This window comes from Hyaena hyaena, unplaced genomic scaffold (assembly GCF_003009895.1).
Source record: "Hyaena hyaena isolate Hyena2069 unplaced genomic scaffold, ASM300989v1 scaffold_121, whole genome shotgun sequence".
In the NCBI taxonomy this organism is placed as follows: Eukaryota; Metazoa; Chordata; class Mammalia; order Carnivora; family Hyaenidae; genus Hyaena; species Hyaena hyaena.
Genome location: NW_024080753.1, coordinates 3,350,114 through 3,369,058, shown reverse-complemented (window position 1 = coordinate 3,369,058; position 18,945 = coordinate 3,350,114). Strand labels below are relative to the sequence as shown.

The 18,945-nt window shown below is 52.7% G+C and overlaps 1 protein-coding gene across 2 annotated transcripts in view; it reads left to right on the top strand.

The window, feature by feature from the left end:
- The first annotated feature begins 5,952 nt into the window (after positions 1-5,952).
- The window catches only part of ITGA9 (integrin subunit alpha 9), a 326,966-nt gene continuing 313,973 nt past the window's right edge, over positions 5,953-18,945 (top strand). For both annotated transcript variants that reach the window (XM_039237208.1, XM_039237206.1), the window contains exon 1: positions 5,953-6,261. In XM_039237208.1, coding sequence (XP_039093139.1) covers positions 6,098-6,261 — 164 coding nt within the window. In that variant the 5' untranslated portion in view covers positions 5,953-6,097. The remainder of the gene's footprint in view (positions 6,262-18,945) is intronic.

Below are 18,945 nucleotides of genomic sequence, written 5' to 3'. Positions count from 1 at the left end.
TTAAACTGAGGTGTAATTGACATATATGATATTAGTTTCAGTATATAACATAACATTTTGATATTTGTTTATACTGTGAAGTAATCATCACAAGAAGTCTAGTTAACATCCACGTAAGGTTACAGATTATCTTTTGTTGTGATAAGAACTTTGAAGATTTACCCTCTTAGCAGCGTTCAAATATACCACACAGAATTAGGGGCTACAGTCACGGTGCCATACTTTACATCCCCAGGACTTATTTTATAATTGGAAATTTAAACTACCTTCCCTTTTAAGATTTTTGTTGAAGTCTATGGATCTTTCCCTAAGGAACACAGGTATCCGCATGTACCTCCACACACCCACACACACACCCTTTTGTATACAGTTTTAGGTGGTGGGTTAACTTTCTATTGCTGCTATAACATATTGCCACAAACTCAGTGGCTTAAAACAACACAATTATTATCTTAAAGTTCTGAGGTCAGAAATATGACCAGAGTATCTGTGAGGTGTTGCTGGCTTCTTTCTGGATGTTCTGGGGAACAATCCATTTTCACTCAAACTTGTCAGCTTCCTGTGTTTATTGGTTCGTGGATTCCTGTCTTCATCTTTAAAGCCAGTAATGTAGCATCACCCTGCCCCTCCTTGCCTGGTCACATCTTTTTATGTGATGGCCAGGAAAGGTTCTCTACATATAAGGATTTGAATGAATACATCAGGTCCATGCAGATAAGCAGGAAAATCTTGCTATCTCAAGTCTTAAACGGTAAGCACATTTGCAAAGTCCCCTTCGCCAGGTAAGGTAACCTTGTCACAGCGTCCAGGGCTAAAGATGTGGACATCTTTGTGTGGGAGGGTATTATTCTATCAACCACAGGGGTCTTCAGAACCTCTGAAGAGTTGTGTGAACCCTAGATTAGGAGCATCTGTTTAGGAACTGTTCATTCTCGTGTTGAGTTAGCGCAGAAGTCTGCTTAGCTACAAATAACCAAATCCTCAAAAGTAGTGGCTCCTATGAATTGGTGTTTATTTTTTTATGTAATAAGAAATTCAGAGGAAGGTGGCCAAGGTCAAGTGTGGCCACTGCAGAATGCTGGAACCGAGGTCTCTGCAATCTCCTGGACTTTGCTTTGAGGCAGCTCTCCAGATGGCTGCTGTGTCTCCAGCCATGACCTCTGTCGTGGTGCAGGCCCCAGAGGGGAGGACATGGGAGAGTCACAGTTCAGCTGAGTCTGCTCCCCTTTAAAAATCCTTTCCAGAAGCCCCGCCCCCATACTGTACATTTGTATCTCATTGGCCAGACACTGTCACATGGCCTACCTGTTAGAGAGACTGCGAAACACAGTTTCATTTGCTTGTTTTTAAAGATACACAACATTTATGCTCCAAGATTTCCAAGCTCTGTAAGGTAGGAAAACGGGAAGTGTAGATATTGGGAAGAGACTGCAGTCAACGGAAACTTGGATTTTGTTTCCTAAAACTAGAATGTACCGTTTTTTACCCTCACAACCAAAACTCAGAGAAAGTTAAATGTCTCCTTCAGAATCTCTTCCAAAGGGTTTTATTTTACCTTTTTACTCAGCTTGCTTTCCTTCAAGCACTTCATTCTTTCAACAGTGTTTAAGCACCTACCTATGCCTGGCACTGGGTTGGGGCCTTGGGGATACAGAGGTAACTAAGATACTCTTTTTTCTGCAGAGAATCTTACAGTCTAGAAGGAACAGAGAGCCAAAAAATGATGAAAATATTATAAGTGTTGAGATAGAAGCATGTGAACACTGCAGTAAGAGCTCAGAGGAGAAAGGGGCAGAGGAAGTGTCACACAAAGAATGAGGCCAGAACTGGGCCAGAAGATTAGGATGGGTGGGGCATTCCAGGAAGAAGGGACAACCTGCAGAAGGCACGGGTGTGTGAAAACCCCTGCTGGATGTGTTTAGGGAACAGACGGAAGTTGAGTGTTGATACTTTGGAGGGTTTGTGGCAGTGAAGCAGAAAAGGAGCATAAGATGGGGCTGAACATAAAGGTAGAGGCCTCCCACCCTGCTTTCAGGCTTGCTAAGGAGCTCTGTCTCCAACCTGTCGGAGTGGGGAGGCAACAGGAGCTTCAATCCATTATCTAGTTTCTGTTGCAGAAGGCAAAGCTAAAGAAGAGGGCACAGGTAGGGAAACCACAATAGCATGGTTGAACTTCATTAACAGTAAAAGAACCAGTTCAGTATAAATTTTAAATTTGTATCTAAAAACAATCCCTAGATAAGAAAAATATGACAGAAGTTAATTAGAAATAGACAAATCCATCATTGTAGATGGAGATTTTAATATATCTCGAATCACTTAGAGAATATGCAGACAAAGTATCGGTAAGGATGTATAAATTTTGAGCCACATGCTTCACAAGCTTGACCTAATTGACATGTATAGAACAATAGTTCTAACAATGTGTTCTACATTCTTTTTTAAAAAATAGATTTTATTTTTGAGTAATCTCCATACCAATGTGGGGCTTGAACTCACACCCCTGAGATGAAGAGTCATACTCTCCACTGACTGAGCCAGCCCCTACATTCTTTTCAAGTGAAAATGAAAAATTCACCAACATTGACCATATGCTGGGCCAGAAATCATATCTCCACAAAATATTCCATGGAGCAAGGAAAACTTAATTGCAATTTGAAAATATTTTGAACTGATTGATAATGACAATACAATATATCAGAATCTGTGGGATGCAGCTCAAACAGTGCTTAGAAGGAAAATTATTTGTGTGTGTGTGTGTATACATATATATATGTTTGTATATTATAAATTATATATTGTATATTAGAAAATGTATATATTAGGGGCGCCCGGGTGGCTTAGTCGGTTAAGCGTCCGACTTTCGCTCAGGTCATGATCTCGCGGTTCGTGGGTTCGAGCCCCGCGTCGGACTCTGCGCTGACTGCCAGCTCAGAGCCTGGAGCCTGTTTCAGTCTGTGACTCCCTCTCTCTCTGACCCTCCCCTGCTCACGCTGTCTCTCTCTCTCTCTCTCTCCTAGAAATAAATAAAAAACATTAAAAAAAAATTTTAAAAAAAAAAAAAAGAAAATGTATATATTAGAAAAGAATTAGAAAAAGAGTAAGGCTGAAAATCTGAGCAATCATTTCAAGAAGCTAGAAAAAAGTATTGCAAATTAAATCCAAAGAAATTAGAAGAAATTGTAAAGATGAATATAGAAATCAAATAAAATTTTAAAATAAAAAAGGGAATGTATTATGAAAAAATTACCCAAGTCAGAAGTTGTTTCTTTAAAAAAATAATTAAATTAATAACTCTACCAAGACAGACAAAAACACAAGTTACCTATAACAGGCATGAAAAGGGGGACATCACTACAGATCCTACACACATCACAAAGGTCATTACAACACTGTGGTCAAGGAACAAGAAGGGCTTGGCCTGAAGCCTGGGTGGCAGAGACGAGAACGAGGTGATGATTTAAGAGGTTTGAGGACTGATTGGATTGGGTGTGGGTGGGAAATACAGAACTTTGTGCTGTATTTCTTATCTCAGGTGACTGTGTGGCCAGGGGTGCCTTGGTGAGTCTCGGCAGCTCAGATGGAGACACAAGTTTGGGGAAATGAGACTAAACTTTTCTCTCCTTTAATTTTATTGCTTTTTTTGACATTAGGTACTTGCTGTCTGGGACGTGGGATTATTTGGTGCAACCAGAGCTGGGGAGTCTAAATATGTACCAGAAAGAGTTGAGGTTGAAATCCCAACTCAGCTACTGAGAATTGTACGTCTTTATGATAGTTCATTGCCCTTTCCCCACCTACTTTCCTCATCTGTAAAATGGGGAATAACATTACCTTTTTGTGTTATTTTTTGTTTTAGGGAGAGAGAGTGCACAAGTCGGGGAGAGGGGCAGAGGGAGCAAGAGAAAACTCTTAAGCTGGCTTCATGCCCAGAGCAGGGACAGATGCAGCGCTCGATCGCAGGACCCTGGGATCATGAGCTGAGCTGAAATCAAGAATCAGACACTCAACTGACTGAGCCAGCCAGGAGCCCCAACAGTACTTATTTTAAAGGGATGTTACAAGAATTAACTAAAATAATATGTGTAAAGTACTTGGCATGTAGTAAGTGCTTAGTAAATGGTGGTGTTCCTTTCTTTCCCCTCACTCTTTCCTACAGTCATTGGGGCCTCTGGGACCATGGGTCTGTTCTGATGTGTGTGTAAGGAGCTGGGAGCAGGGCTCGAGGTGGCAGAGTGCTCGTTTTTCCCCCCTTGGGGAGCCTGTATTGGAACTTAGGGCTGGTTTTGGAACATGGGTTCCTGCAACAAGTAGATGATGAGTTCTGCTTTCTACTGACTTGCAGGGCATAGTTGCTTCAGGAAAAGGAAAGTGCGTCAGGATTGAAGTTACTGATTCTCAAATTTTAGCATGCATCAGAATCACAGGTTGTCAAATACAGTCCTTTTGAACAGCCATTTCTTCATAAGATATACAAATGGCCAATAAGCACGTGAAAAGATGCTCAACATCACTGATACTGGGGAAACGCAAATCAAAGCCATAGTGAGATACCACCTCAAACCCATTAAGGTGGTCGCTATGAATAAAAATAAAATAATCCAACTCCCACCCCCTGAAAATAACAGTGTTAATTAAGAGCATGTAGAAAAATTTGAATTCTGCATGCTGTTCTTGGGATATAAAATGGTGCAGTTCTTGTGGAAAACATGGATGTTCCTCAAAAAATTGAAAACAGAACTACCATATGATCCAGCCATCCCACTTCTGGGCATACACCCTGAAGACCGGAAGGCGGTTGCCCCCAAAAGATAACTGTACTCTTACACCCATAGCTGTATTATTCACATATTCAGGATCGCCAAAAGGTGGAGCTAACCCAAGTGTCCATCAAGGGATCAATAGCTACAGAAACCATGTACATACACTATTATTCAGCCTTAAAACGCAAGGAAATACTGACATCTGCTACAGCAGATGACCCCTGACGGCATTTGGTAAGTGGAATAAGCACGTCAGCCACATACGATTCCACTCGTACAAGTGAAAGTCACAGAAGGAAAGCAGGGTGGCGGTGGCCGAGGGCTGCGGAGGAGGAGAAATGGGAGTTATCGTTTAATGGATGCAGAGTTTCAGTTTTGCAAGACAGAAAAGTTCTAGAGCCGGTGCTGGTGGACGTTAATGGTGTAAACGTACTTAATGCCACTAAACTGTACACTTAAGGGGGTTAAGGCCGTCGGTTCTGTAGTACGTGCATTTGTCACCGGTGCCACTGCGCCCCGCTGGGCCTCACCAGGTCTGGAGGGGCCGGTGATGCGTTTCTTGCGGTGCCCAGGTGACGCCAGCGGCCGGCGCCCACCGCGCAGCGAGGGACCGCGGGTGCCGGGGGGCCAGGCGCGTGCGGCCGGGGCGCAGGGGCTCCGCTCGCCCCCACGTGGCGCTGGGTACCGACAGCCACAGCCGGTCCGGTCCGGGGGAGGGCGTCCCACAGCCGGTCCGGGGGAGGGGGTCCCACAGCCGGTCCGGGGGAGGGGGTCCCACAGCCGGTCCGGGGGAGGGGGGTCCCACAGCCTGTCGGGGCAGCAGGCGGCGGCGCTGGAGCGTCGGCTCCGCCCTTCCCCCGCGTCCTTCGGTCCTCGGTGTGGGAGTGAGACCGCGGGGGACCCGCTGACCTCGCGACCCCGCAGGACTAGCCGGGCGCGCAGCTGCGGGGGAGGATTGGGGAGGTTCCCTGGCTCCCCCACCCCCAGGCGAGGTGGGCGGCGCCGGGGCGGGTCTCCGGCCCCGGGCGCGCGGTGTGGGGCTGGGGGCTCGCGGCCGGCAGGGGGCGCCGGCGTCCCGTCCCGCCGCCCGCCTCCGGGCCCCCCCTCCCGCGGGCGCGCCTCCCGGCAGCGCAGCGCCGCCGGCCCGGGACCGCTGGCCCCGCGCGCGCAGACCTCGCGGCCGCTCCGAGGACGCCGCCCGCTCCGGGCCGCTCCTGCGCTCGCCCGCGGCGCCCGCTCGGCCTCCCGCCCGCGTCCCGGGGCAGCGCTCCGGCCGTCGGCGGCCCCGCGCCCTGCTCGCGGAGGGCACAGAGGAGGGCGGCGGCCGGCCGGGGATGGGCGCCGGGGGGCTGCGCGCGCTGCTGCTGGCGCTGGTGGCCGCGGGGACCCCCGCGGGCGCCTACAACCTGGACCCGCAGCGCCCCGTGCGCTTCCAGGGCCCCGCCGGTTCCTTCTTCGGCTACGCGGTGCTGGAACACTTCCACGACAACACGCGCTGGTGAGTGTGCCCCGCGCCCCCGGCCCGGCCGCCGCTGCCCCGAGGGGGCGGCGGAAGCGCCTCAGCGGCGGGAGGCCCGGACCGGGTCTCCGGTCCCAGCCCGGCGCGCGGGGAGAGCCGCCCGAGGGCCCCCTGGGCTCCGGGCCGGAGGAGCTGGGACTCTCGCTCGCAAAGTAACTTGTCTCCTCTGCCCCTGCCCCCCTCCCCCCTCCGCCCATCCCTCCGAACGCCTCGGGACACCGGGCACAGGAGATGCGGACCCCTCCGTTTCGGGGAGCTCTTGGTGACACCCTCCCGCCGCTCCCGGCTTCGAGCCAGGCGCGGAGGAAGCGCAGTGACCGGGGACGCGAGCGGAGCAGGCTGTGCGTGTGTAGGGACGGAGTGGGGCTCCCCAGAGACGGGGGAGCGCGGGCCCCCGTCCTGATTTACAGGGTCCTCTGAGGACGCGAGCCAGGCTGGTGGGTAATCCCTGGGGGCAGCCTGGGCCTTATTTTACTCGGGCCTCTGACCTGGAGACAAGCACCTGGAGTCTTGGGCCAAGGATGTGGTTCTGTAGAGGTCGGGGGGTTCACTTGCCCCCTAAGAGCTCTCTCCATTAAGTGCCATCAGCTAAGGGGCACAGAGCTGGAGTGCCCAGCCCCCCAGAAGCACTGAGGTGGGCTTGGTCCTTCCTGGACCCTTTCCCGGCAGGGACCCCAACGGCACAGAGTGAGGCAGCGGACAGTTCCCCTGTTCAAGGCCATGTCCCAGCGGGGGCCTGGGACAGCCAGTCTGGGGTTGGCTTCGTGGCGCTCACCCACCTGCAGGGCAGGAAGGTGCTGGGGAACGTGCGCTCCCGGCACGCAGCCCTGTGGGAGAGTTCCTGCTCCCAGCTGGACGGAGGCTGACCCAGGAGGGCGGATTTGCAGATCGGAGTCCTCAGGCATTCCTGGAAAAGGGAGGACTCGGTGACCAGCCAGCCCATTAAAAGTCATGTTGTTTAGAACTGCCTCCAAGAAAACCGGTTTTTAAAGTCCCGTGTAGTCCCGTCCAGTCCTACATCTCCTTCCCGACCGTTAACCCCAGTTGCTAAATTTGAGGCCAGACCATCTTTTCCTGCACTTGCCAAATACACTTTTTAAGTACTTTTATTTTTTTGAAGTGTATTTATTTGAGAGCAAACAAGCAAGCAGACGGGGGGCGGAGAGAGCATCCCAAGCAGGCTCCACGCTGTCAGTGCATGGACTCGAACTCACAAACTGTGAGATCATGATGACCTGAGCCGACATCAAGAGTGGGGCGCTTAACTGACCGAGCGCCCCGCCAAATCCTGTTTTTAAAGTAGAGCAGACTGCACACCTTCTCGCGTCCTGCCCCGCAGAGGCCGCCGGGGGCTGTGGGTTTGGTAGACGGGCCGCGGGGACGTCGGAGAAGCTCCCAGAATCCCACGCGGGCTCCTGGGCCGTGTGACTTGGCACAGACGTGGGGAGAGTGTCAGGAGCCGGAAGGCCTCTCTGGGCGGGGGCTTCCGAGGAGAGGCCGGCCGCAGAGCCCGCGTGGGGCGCGGAGCTGCACGCGCTCGCCGCTGACTCTAATGGCCCAGCTCAAGGGAGACGCGCCAGGCCTCGGTCACCTGTAGCTGGGGACGACTTGGCCGCCGGGGTGAATGGCCGAGAGGGGCAGAAGCCGAAGGTGGAGCTGGCGCGGCCTGGGCCCTCCCTCTGCTGCTCCTCGTCTTACTCTCGTCTTCCCGTGTTGGGACGCCCCGCTCTCTGCCCTCCCGCTGCCTTTCCAGCTGTTTCCCTCCCTGCCCTTTAGTCTCCTCTGACCTGGAACGGCCTTCTCAGCCGGTTATGCTGCACAGACTCTCTAAACTGCGGCTCTTGAAGCAACAGACATCCAGCATCGCCTCCTTTCTCCTTTTCTTTAGAGACTAGACTCGCCAAGAGGCTAATGAAACTGGCCCCTCACTCCCCTGCCCCCCTCCGAGACCATATACATAATTTTATTTTTAAAAATATTTTCTAAATATTTTTTTCTAAATTTACAAGAATCAGGCCCTGTGGGATCTAGAGCTACCCTATGTCTCTTAACTTTTCGCTCTGGGATTGGTTGATTGACTTAGTGACCGATTGTTGGTCTCTTCCCACCAGGCAGTCCCCGGGCTCTGGGTCTTTTAGCCGCGCTTGAGGGACGTGTAGGTTGTTTCCAATTATTCACGATTATAAACAACAGCAGGGGTAAACATCCTTGTAACTAAAGCCTTGCGGACATCCTTAATTATTTCCTTCGAATACATTCCTGGGCTTAGAATTGCTGGGTCAGGGAGGAGGGAGGTTTTGAGGCATTTCTATGCATCTTCAAAGTGCCAGTGAAGTTAAAGTGTGCACTTTAGAGAAACGCAGTAACTTTCTCAGGCACTGGATTCTGGAGTGATTTGCTAAGGGGCTGAGTCCAGTGGTATAGACGAGCTTGGCTGTCTGCATGTAGGGAACCGAAAAAGGTCACAAATAGTCGAAATGGATGAAGGAAGAAACTGGTAGATATGAAAGGGAAGTGTAATGTACCGAAACTTTGAAACCAAGGAAAATGTTAATTAAACCTTGTATCTGGTGCCTTTCCTAAGCAGTCGCCCCTTAGTTTCTGAATTCAGTATTAATGGCTCAGTAAGTTGGCTTCATGCTAATTAAACACCTTCTTACAGGTAGAAGGATTTGCTGTGAGTAGGGTAGAGGGACAAGAAGAATGTGCTGGAGGGCACGGAGAGACAGCCCAGGCACCGGCGCCACTGTGGCCTCCGCAGTGGCAGAGCTGAGGGTCCGAGGCGTCACCGGACCGCAGCCGGCATCACGAGGCTCTTGTGCATGCTCTGCCAGGGGAGCTAGCGTTCGTTCTCGAATCCCATGACCAGGCATACCCATCCGTTCTTTTTTTAAGCCAAAGTTGTCACAGGTCAGAAAGTTCTAGATCTCTGTAGCAGATGGGGTAACCGTGCTCCTTCCTCTAAGCCTGGAGCGCGAACACTGCTTCTGCAGTCCTGCTGCGTGGAGAGACAGCCCAGACCCGGCACGCTCCGAGTGTTGGACCTGAACGTTCGCTCTGTTGCCGTGCTCTAGGCGGCGACAATGGTCCCCACAGCCAGTGGACCAGGATGTTCTGGACCGCGCCACAGAGGTCATTTGTGTCTGTTTGGATGAAAACGTACAAATGACTCAGTTTCCTCTTTTCCAACAACACTCAGAGGGTGTCCGCCTGCCAGAGCCAGCTTCCTCTCCTGTGCCCCCCCGTCCCCACCCACCCCCGCCCCTGGGGTCCCCCTGCGTCCTTTGAGCAGCAGCAGTAGGTGCCAGGGCACACGGACAAAGCCGATTTCTGTCCCCTTTCCTTAGAGGCGTACCGGTGCCTCAGCTGCAGGGCAGACAGCTGTGACCCCCTGTGATATAAATAAGTGCAGCCCGGCTGGCGGCCAGCCCCCAGGGTGGGCTGCTTTCACCCCCCCCCCCCCCCCCCCGCCCGCTTCCTCCTGCCCCAGACGCCCTGGAGTCCGAGGTGGTTGGGTGCACTGGCTTCCCTTCCGGCGACGTGCTTCCTGCCCCATCTCCCGGGACACATCAAGACGGCTGCGCTCCGGCCCGGAGCAAGTGCTCGGAAATGGAAGACACGCCGGCTTTCTGCTTTGTTAAGGTTGTCAGAGCATCATTCAGTGAGGAATAGGAGGCAATTCAGAGCCAAGGAGAACATAACCTTCTCAGTTTGCATTAAGGTTGAGAATTACAAGAACAAGCTACACAGTTCTGCTGCGTTGCCCACGCAGTTACCATTAGCCAGATGCATTGGTATTTAAATTAAAATTAATTACGACCAAATAAAATTAAGAATTGACTTTCTCAGTCACACAAGTGCTCAGTATACCCATGGCGCATGGCTGTTGTACTGGGCAGTACACAGAACACTTAAAACAGAAAGGTGTTTTTTTTTTTTTTTTTAAGTTTATTTTGAGAGAGAGAGAGAGGAGAGAGAACAAACAAGCAGGCGAGGGGCAGAGAGAGAGAATCCCAAGCAGGCTCCATAATGTCAGTGCAGAGCCCGACTCGGGGCTCAATCCCAGGAACCGTGAGGTTATGACCTGAGCCAAAATCAAGAGTTGGATGCTCAACAGACTGAGTCACCCAGGTGCCCTATGGCAGAAAGTTCTGGGCAGTGCTGGCTTAGAGCAACGAATTAAGTCTTAAAGGGCTAGACAGAGATCAACAGGCAATATAAGAAAAAGGAAAAAATCAACCCTTGGACAACTTGTGTGTGAGAACAAGTTGGGAGGGGGCTTAAATCCAACTCAGAATTACCAATGGACAGCCAGGGGGGGCTGGCTTCTTTGTCTTTTCCCTGGTCAGACACTGGCGTGCTAAGGGGGAGGGTTCAGGAATGAAAACTCCACCCACCATCTGACGGGTGAGGAGGTTATGGGATTCCAGTCTTGCAACCCAGGCAAAATATAAGCTATGGGCTCTGACGGGGGGTGGGGGGGGGACTTGTCCTTGGCAGACACAGGCTGTTCAGAGGGGCAGAGGGGAGACTCTTGTGAAGGGAGAGCCTTTAGAAGGGGGGCCTGGGGATCGTGGGCCCTGCTGCACCCCCCACCCCATCTTTGTGAGGAGACACCCGGAAATGGCAGTGACAGCGCTGCCTCTCAAAGCGTGTGTGGTGGAGGTCTTTGCCGAGTCCCTCTGTCACGTGCCAGGCCCTCAGGTGGGAGTGTGACTCCACTTCCCCATCTGGATTTTCTTGATGGAGCATTCTCAGGCCTCAGTCCTGCTTTCTCAAGCCCTCAGGAAGGCATGGGGTGTGTGTGAGGCCCAAGTTCTAAGGGGACCCGGAAAGTGTCTCTTGGGGCTCCTAGGCCATTTCCCTGAAGGTCTGGAGAAGCTGCCACGGTGCTGTTTCCTGAGCTGGCCGCCGGGCTGAGGCAGCAGTCTTGCCCAGGACAGAAACTTCTGGGACACGAAGATGACTCTACTAGCCAGTCGCTAACAGCTTTGGGCGTGAGGGTGTGAAGAGGGTGCCCCGGCCAGCTCTGATTCCCCGCTGACGTGCTGCTCGTCCAGTCTTTCTCTGATAACTCTTACTGTGGTCTGTCTAGGGAGAATGTTTTCATGTGTATTAAAAAGCAGTCACTGTGTTCTCAGAAATCAAGGGAGTAGCCTGTGACTTTAAGAAATAAAAGTTGGGGGGGGGGCGCCTGGGTGGCTCAGTCGGTTAAGCGTCTGACTTCAGCTCAGGTCATGATCTCATGGTTCGAGCCCCGCGTCGGGCTCTGTGCTGACAGCTGGCTCAGAGCCTGGAGCCCACTTCAGATTCTGTCTCTCTCTCTCTCTGATCCTCCCCTGCTCCCACTGTCTCTCTCTCTCAAAAATAAATAAAATATTAAAAAAATTTTAAAAAAGGAATAAAAGTTGGTAATTTTGTCAGATAGTATTTGGTGGGCATCTATCTCCAAGAGATCAAATGCTGTCATAGGCATAATGGTCTTTAGTTGAATCTTTGGGACCACCTGGAGGTGGTTTGCAGCGTGCCAGTCAGAGAGCTGGGGCTCAGAGTCCCACGCCATGTCCTAAGCCTGCCCCAGCCTCGGCGATCCGCGCACATGGACTGGGGGCCTGTGTCAGCCTGTGTCCTCTGGGAGCAGATGCTAAGGCAGAGGCGGGAGTGCAAGGGACATGTTAGGTGGGGGGACCAGGCCTTCGAAAGAGCAAGGGGGAGGGACAGCCTCAGGCTGTGGTGTCGATCTGATTAAAGTGTCCATCAACTTAAAGACTCCCCCTTCCCCAACCATGATCATCCTAATCAGCCATCGGCTGCTGCTGCCGCCTGGGCGGAGTGTGGCCTCCGCTTCATTGCTGTGGCCATCCTGAAGGGGCCGCCACTGGGGACTGCAGCTGCACGCACGCCTCCCTGGTGGCCACGGACCCCATCACGTGTGGATGGCTGTGTTAGGAAGGTAGGAGATGTGCTCCTTGGCCAGCAGTCGTGGCTGGGGACTCTGTGCCTTATTCCACCGGGTCAGCATGGGGAGCATTAGAGATCTGGCCTGAAGCAGACTCCAGAGCATTCTAGCTGCCAACTTTTGCACAGGGTGCCTTTTCCTGATTTCACAGAAGTCATGGGTGAGGGACGGAGGAGGGAGAGAGTGCCCCCCCCCCCATTACCTTGAGCCATTGGGCAGCTGAGGAGGTCCTGACCAGAGGGAGCAGCAGCTCCTCATTCCTGGTACGTTGTGAGCCACCAGTCATTCAGCCAAGTGGGTTGGTGACCAACCAAAGCAGAAGAAAGTATTTTATCAGGACCTTCCTTTTTGACAGAGCCTTAGAAAGTGAATCCAAAATTGGGAAAAATCTAGAATGTTTTTTTTTTTTTTAAAGGTTTTTTAAATTTTTTTTAATGTTTTATTTATTTCTAGGAGAGAGAGAGAGAGAGAGAGAGAGAGACAGCGTGAGCAGGGGAGGGTCAGTGAGAGAGGGAGATACAGACTCCGAAATAGGCTCCAGGCTCTGAGCTGGCAGTCAGCACAGAGCCCGACGCGGGGCTCGAACCCATGAACCGCGAGATCATGACCTAAGCGAAAGTCGGACGCTTAACCGACTAAGCCACCCAGGCGCCCCAAAATCTAGAATCTTTGAAACTACAGGCTCCCTGGGTCCCCAGTTTGTGCTTTGTGGGAGAACAGGAGGGAGTTGTGTTGTGAGTTTCAGTTCCCAGCAGAAGCAACATGGCGGTGGCAGCCATGCACTTACTGAGTCCTTAGCAGGTGTTGAGTGCTGTTCTACATGCTTGATCCGCACTAGCTCATTTACTGTTCCTGAGCCTCAGCCGGTTGTCGTTCCACCCCACTCAGAAGGGGAAAACACAGAGGTGTTGTTTGCCCAGGTCACCTGGCCGAAGTGGTAGACTGGGGTGCGTGCCTATACCTCTCGCAGAATCAGGAGTCCAAGTTTGGGGCTTCAAGGCATCCAAGCATCTATCTCGTAAGGTTCTGTCCTGCCTGGCTTTGCTGGAAACATTTTGTAATTATAGTGGTGGTAGCTTCCCAGTGATGCCCTTTGGAGTACTTATCACAGCCCACTGGGCCCCTGTGGGGATGCAGGGGGTACTGCTTTCCAGACATGCTTGATCACCAGGTAAACAGGGGCCCAGTGGTTCTGCTGAGGACGTTTGTAGGGCCTGCTCTCAGGCCAAGTCTCACAGAAGTGTCCTAGGAAAGGTGGCACATTCTGGAACATTCCATTTATCCATCCTAACCTCCCTGGGCTGAGTTTGTTACCATATCTTTATCTCCATTTAAGCAGCTTTGTTTGGAGAGGGGCTGGGGGAGGTAGGTGTGGTGGCCAGTGTTGAGGACTCACCCCGGATTTGTAACTTTATTGAGGAAACCCACACTGACTTTCTGCATCAGTGGCCAACATGTGAGGCAGGATGATTTGTGTCCTCCGGAACCTGGAGATAAAAAACACACAGCCAACCTCTTCCATTTCTGCACATCCCTTGGTGTGCTAAAGCCCAGGTAGCCTCTCCCACCCTGTCCTGACTGGTGTTAAAAGTGCTTCGGTGGTGCATTCACCCCCTAGAGCAAAACTGCATTTTGCGGGGTATTAAAAGGCGGGACTGCACCCCTTATCCTCCAGGATGGGGTCCCTAGAGTGAGTGTCCCAGACACAGGGAGTGGGGTTCTTCCCGGCTCCGCCTTCATCGTGGCCCCTGATTCCCAGCAACAACCACACCCATGGTTCCTCAGCCATGAAAGAGGGGCTGCCGAGATGCACAAGAGCCTGGTGGCCACAAGGGTGGGCTTCAAGGTCAGTGCTGCCCCCATGTAGCTATTTCAGCCTCCAAGACATTTGTCGGACCGTCAGTCCCTTCAGGTGTTTGAGTCTCGTTCAGCACTTTGGAAAAGTAATAATAAAGTGTTTCTCTCTCTCTAATTGCTGAGTGCATTAAATGAGATGACCTCTGCAAAGCCTGGAATGCAACCTCCAGCACATAGGAAACCCGCCATAAATACTAGTAGTTACTTTTATTGTTACTTTGATCTGACTTTTGGAACGAAAGATCTTCTTTATCCTGACTTCAGATTCTAAAGAGCTTGCTTTCAGTCCATCTGTTGAATCCTTTATTCATTTATGAAAATCTGAGTGTCAGTACTCAATACAGAAGTGAATGAGATAGTCTTGTGTTACGATGCACTCCTCATTATGTACGGTCTCTAGAATTTTGGTCATGCTGTACGTGAATCTGCATTTTTGTGTATTCATTTACATGCTATCTGCTTCCAGAAAGGCTCTGAGACGGCTCCTTTACTTGGAGACCTGTGGGATTGTGCATCCCAGAGCTCTGCGTGCTGCTTTCTTCTCTCAGCCGGAGGAAGGCCACCCCCAGTATGCGGAGCTCTGGCCCCCAACCTGGGCTCCCAGAAGTCTGGGAGGTGGTGGTGAGAATTTTAGCAAAAAATAAAATTAAAGGATTATTCTTGGAAAAGAAAATCATCACAACAAACTACCAGGAAGAGCTCACACGCGGCTTTTACTCCCATCTCCCAGATGTCTGTAGCTTCCCTCTCTGGGATTTTAATGTTTACTCCACGCTCTCAGGTGGGGAAGGAAAACTTTGGCCCTTTTACTACGCTGCCTTCTCCAGCTGCTGCTTCTCAGTGCGTCCGTCATGGCCCCGGCCAGGGCAGCTCTGAGGACCCTTCGCTCCCTACCAGGGCGACTAGCGGGCTGATGCGTCTCTGGGGGGAGGGGGGGCTGCCTGTGTTTCTGCTCTTCCCCAGTTGGGCATGGAACCCACCTGTTTTATTTTCAGACTTAGCATTTTCACAGCTGGATTATTGCAGTTTTGCATGAGTACTTTCTGTGTGCCAGGGTGCTGTGCTCACGGTTACTCTGCTGCGGTGGGAGCTGCTACAGAGGGGCAGGAGCCAAGTCCAAGGTTACGCGGCAGGTAGATGGCGGACTTGTGCTGTGAGCCCAGGTGGGCCTGACATGATGCTTGTCTGGCTGCTGCCAGGGTCAGTCTTGCCGCTTGTCCCCTCCCTCACCAAGCCCCTGTCCAAGGTATCCATTTCCAAAGGAGGAAGAAAAACTGCCCTGATGCTGCTTCTGGGAGCATAGCTGTCTGCTCTTGGCCTTCGCGGATGGAAACCCCTCCCCCGCCCTCAGAAGTCAGCCCATCCTGGGTGCGCCCCACCCCCAACACTTGGCCATTTGCCGTTTCTTTTTGTGCCTCACTGCTGTGCTGGGAGGGGGAATGTATTTTCTTTTATTTTTTGTTTTTATTTTTTAATTAAAATATTTTCAATGTCTGTCTATTTTGAGAGAGAGAGAAAGAGCACAAACAGGTGATGGGCAGAGAGAGAGGGAGAGAGACAATCCCAAGCAGGTTCCACACTGACAGCAAACTAACATGGGGCTTGCGTCCTCCGGAGCCGAAACCAAGAGTCGGTCACTCAACCGACTGAGCCATCCAGGAGCCCCTGTGTTATCCTTTAAAGATGAGGGAGGGCCAGAGTGGCCAGGGGACTTCGCCTGAGGTCACGGAGCTGGAGAAGAGCTGGCACATTCTTCAGGGCTGGACCTACCACTCCACCCTGCCTTTCCCAAATCAGGGCCCTCAGGAGAGGTTTGTGGTCCCGGCTGGCCACAGGGTTCCTTTGGCAGGAAGGGAGGAGGGCGGCTGGAGAAACAGTCACAGCAGTTGTGGGCTGCAGAGCTAGATAAGGGGGCTGGGCTCTGGAGCACTGGCCCCCGAGGAGTCATGGAGCACTGGCCCCAGCGTCGTCATGGAGCACTGGCCCCCGAGGAGTCATGGAGCACTGACCCCCAGGGAGTCATGGAGCACTGGCCCCAGCGTCGTCATGGAACACTGGCCCCAGAGTCATGGAGCACTGACCCCCGAGGAGTCATGGAGCACTGGCCCCAGCGTCGTCATGGAGCACTGGCCCCAGAGTCGTCATGGAGCACTGGCCCCAGGGTCATGGAGCACTGGCCCCCGAGGAGTCATGGAGCACTGGCCCCCGAGGTGTTGTGGAGCATTGGCCCCAGAGTCGTCATGGAGCACTGGCCCCAGGGTCATGGAGCACTAGCCTCCAAGGAGTCATGGAGCACTGGCCCCCGGGTCTCCTCTGTCTGGGAGTGAAGGATTCCGTGGAGTCAGGGCCGCCTTCCTGGCCCCAAACAGGCCTCTGTTCAGATCTCAGCTATTTTTGGCCCCGAAGGGGACGTGGAGTGATTCCTGGGGTTTCCGTGCAGTGCAGAGGGACATGCAGTGATTGATTTCCACTCCTGTAACTGGCATGTGGGTCCCTGGGGAAGCTTTGGCTTTGGGCTCAAATGCGTGAAAGCAAACCTAATGTGTTTAAGGTTTCCAGTTCCCAGTTGTTGCTCTCCCGGCTGTAACTTCGCTGCCGCATTTGGGGGGAGGGAGGGAGCTTCCCCAGGGAGGCAGTCGGCCTCTTCTGTCGCCTGCTTGCTAGGGAACTCACCTGCCGTCTGCTCTCCTGGTGGGAGGCAGGGCTTCAGAGCAGATGGGGGGGCTGGAGTGGGGCCTTTGTAGCGGGCCCTCCGACACGTGTCACCCAGGGAGGTGGCCGTGTTGGAAAGATGGAGGGCATCTGGAGGCCCTGGTTTAAATCCCAGCTCTGCTGCTTACCTGCAGTGTAACCCACCATTTCTGAGTAAAATGCACGTAAGCAGCTGCCTGACAGGGGTACCTGGAGCCAGACCACCCGTGAGTGTAGCCCGTGCTGGCAGGTGAACAGATGGGCCCATGTTCCGACAGGTGTGTGAGCCACTCAATAAGGGAGGCACCTAGGGGCTCAGTCAGCTGAGTGTCCGACTCTTGGTTTCTGGTCAGGCTGTGATCCCAGGGTCCAGGTGTCAGGCTCTGCGTTGGGTGTGGAGCCTGGGGGACTCTCTGTCTCTTCCCCTCCCATCCCGCCATCTGCTCCCGTGCTCATGCTCTCGCTCTCTCTCTCTCTCAAAGAAAAAAAAAGATATTGATGATTTCTTCTTAAAAAAAAAAAAAGGCAAACCTCTGGGCACCACTGTGCCAGCAACGTACATGTTTTAGAAAAGCGAGAAGGTGATTGACATTCAGCCTGATGGGGAGGAGAAGGGGCTTCTTTCTATTCTAAATCCCTGCTCTTTGGCATGAGCGAGCGTCCGAGTCAAAGTACTAACCTGGGAACCGCCTGCAGAGCCTTGTGAGGGCCCTGTTGGGTGAGAGCACACCTGGGGTGGCTGGCCGCGGACGGGTCGCTGTATGCTCTCTGGGTCCTTTTCCTCCTTCCTGGCTGATGCGGGCGGGCAGTGCCCTCGACCTCTAGGGTGCGCGCCGTTCTGTGCTAGCCCAGACCCTGCCCACTCCAAGTGCCCGATGCACCCTGCTTCTCCTTGTCATTAGAAATCTAGGGTGATGTCAAGGAGAGGACTCTAAAGTGTCCTTGAAGTCTGAGTGCATCTTTAGGGATGGGACGGAGGAGGCTTCCCTTCTCAAGGGTCATGTGTTCATACTGGCTGCAAATGGAACGCGATTATCTGTAGTCTGTGTAGGTGGCTGTATAGCGCATCTCAGGCTCCCCATTGCCCAGAGAGCTGGTTAAGATGCACCTCCTGATTTAACGGGCTGAAAGCTGAGATTCTGCCTTTCTGTCAAGCTGTGGGCGTCCTCCCTGCTGCTGAGGACCACTCTTCAAGTAGCAAGCAAAGGAGAGAATCAGCCTGCGGGTGTATTGAGGGGAGCCTGTTGGTGGGGACGCCTGGGCCCTTTTCTGTGGCCACCGTGCGGAGGAAGGAGCCATCTCAGTGTTGTGTAAGGTGTCCCAGGGAAGATTCTGGGGCTCTCTTTATATCCCAGAGAACAATGGAAGAGAAAAGGTGGATGGCTTCTTTGTGGTGGTTTGTCCCAAACTCTGGGCGGCTGCGTGCTCTCCGCCTCGTGGGGTCGGCCTGGCACAGAGCCAACTGAACGCACTTCAGAGGAGACGGGCTCACGGGCTGGCCGGCAGCCCCAGAGCCGCGCCAGGCTGGGGAGGAAGCCACGGCTTCTGTCAACACAGAGATACAAGCCCCTGCCCCCCCCAGCACATGTGTGTGTACACAGGCCCCTCATCTCCTGCTTCGTTTCCCATCACAAAGGATTTAGGAAGAAGCTTCTCGTCTGAGCAGCTGATGGCCACTGGAAACCAAAGGTCGTCATCAGTGCTTGGCCAGCCTTGCTAGAACCATGGAGTCCCGTGGGTTTGGAAGCGAAGAATGGTGACCTGTGACCCTGGGTCTGTGACCTCGCCCAGTGGCCGTCCAGGTCTGTGACCTCTGGCAGGACCAGGCCTCCGTGCCGTTTTGGGGGATGCGATAGAGAAACAGCTCGTTTCTCACACCCCTTTCCCTTCCTTGGTATGTGAGTAGTTCTCCTCTTTGTCTAATTTTGTGATTTTTAATAAAATGAATTGCAAGTGGCATTTGCTCACTGGGCTCATGTAAATTTGGGGTTTGTGGGGACTCTTGGACCCTGCCCCGTCCCTCTGGGGTTTTCGAATGCAGGAGGCATTTTATGTTCCCTAGCGCCTGCAACCTGACGCGCGGGCGGCCCGGCAGTGTAGACATGTCAGGCTGCTAATTCTTCTCACCTGTGAAAACATAACATGTGTTATCGAGA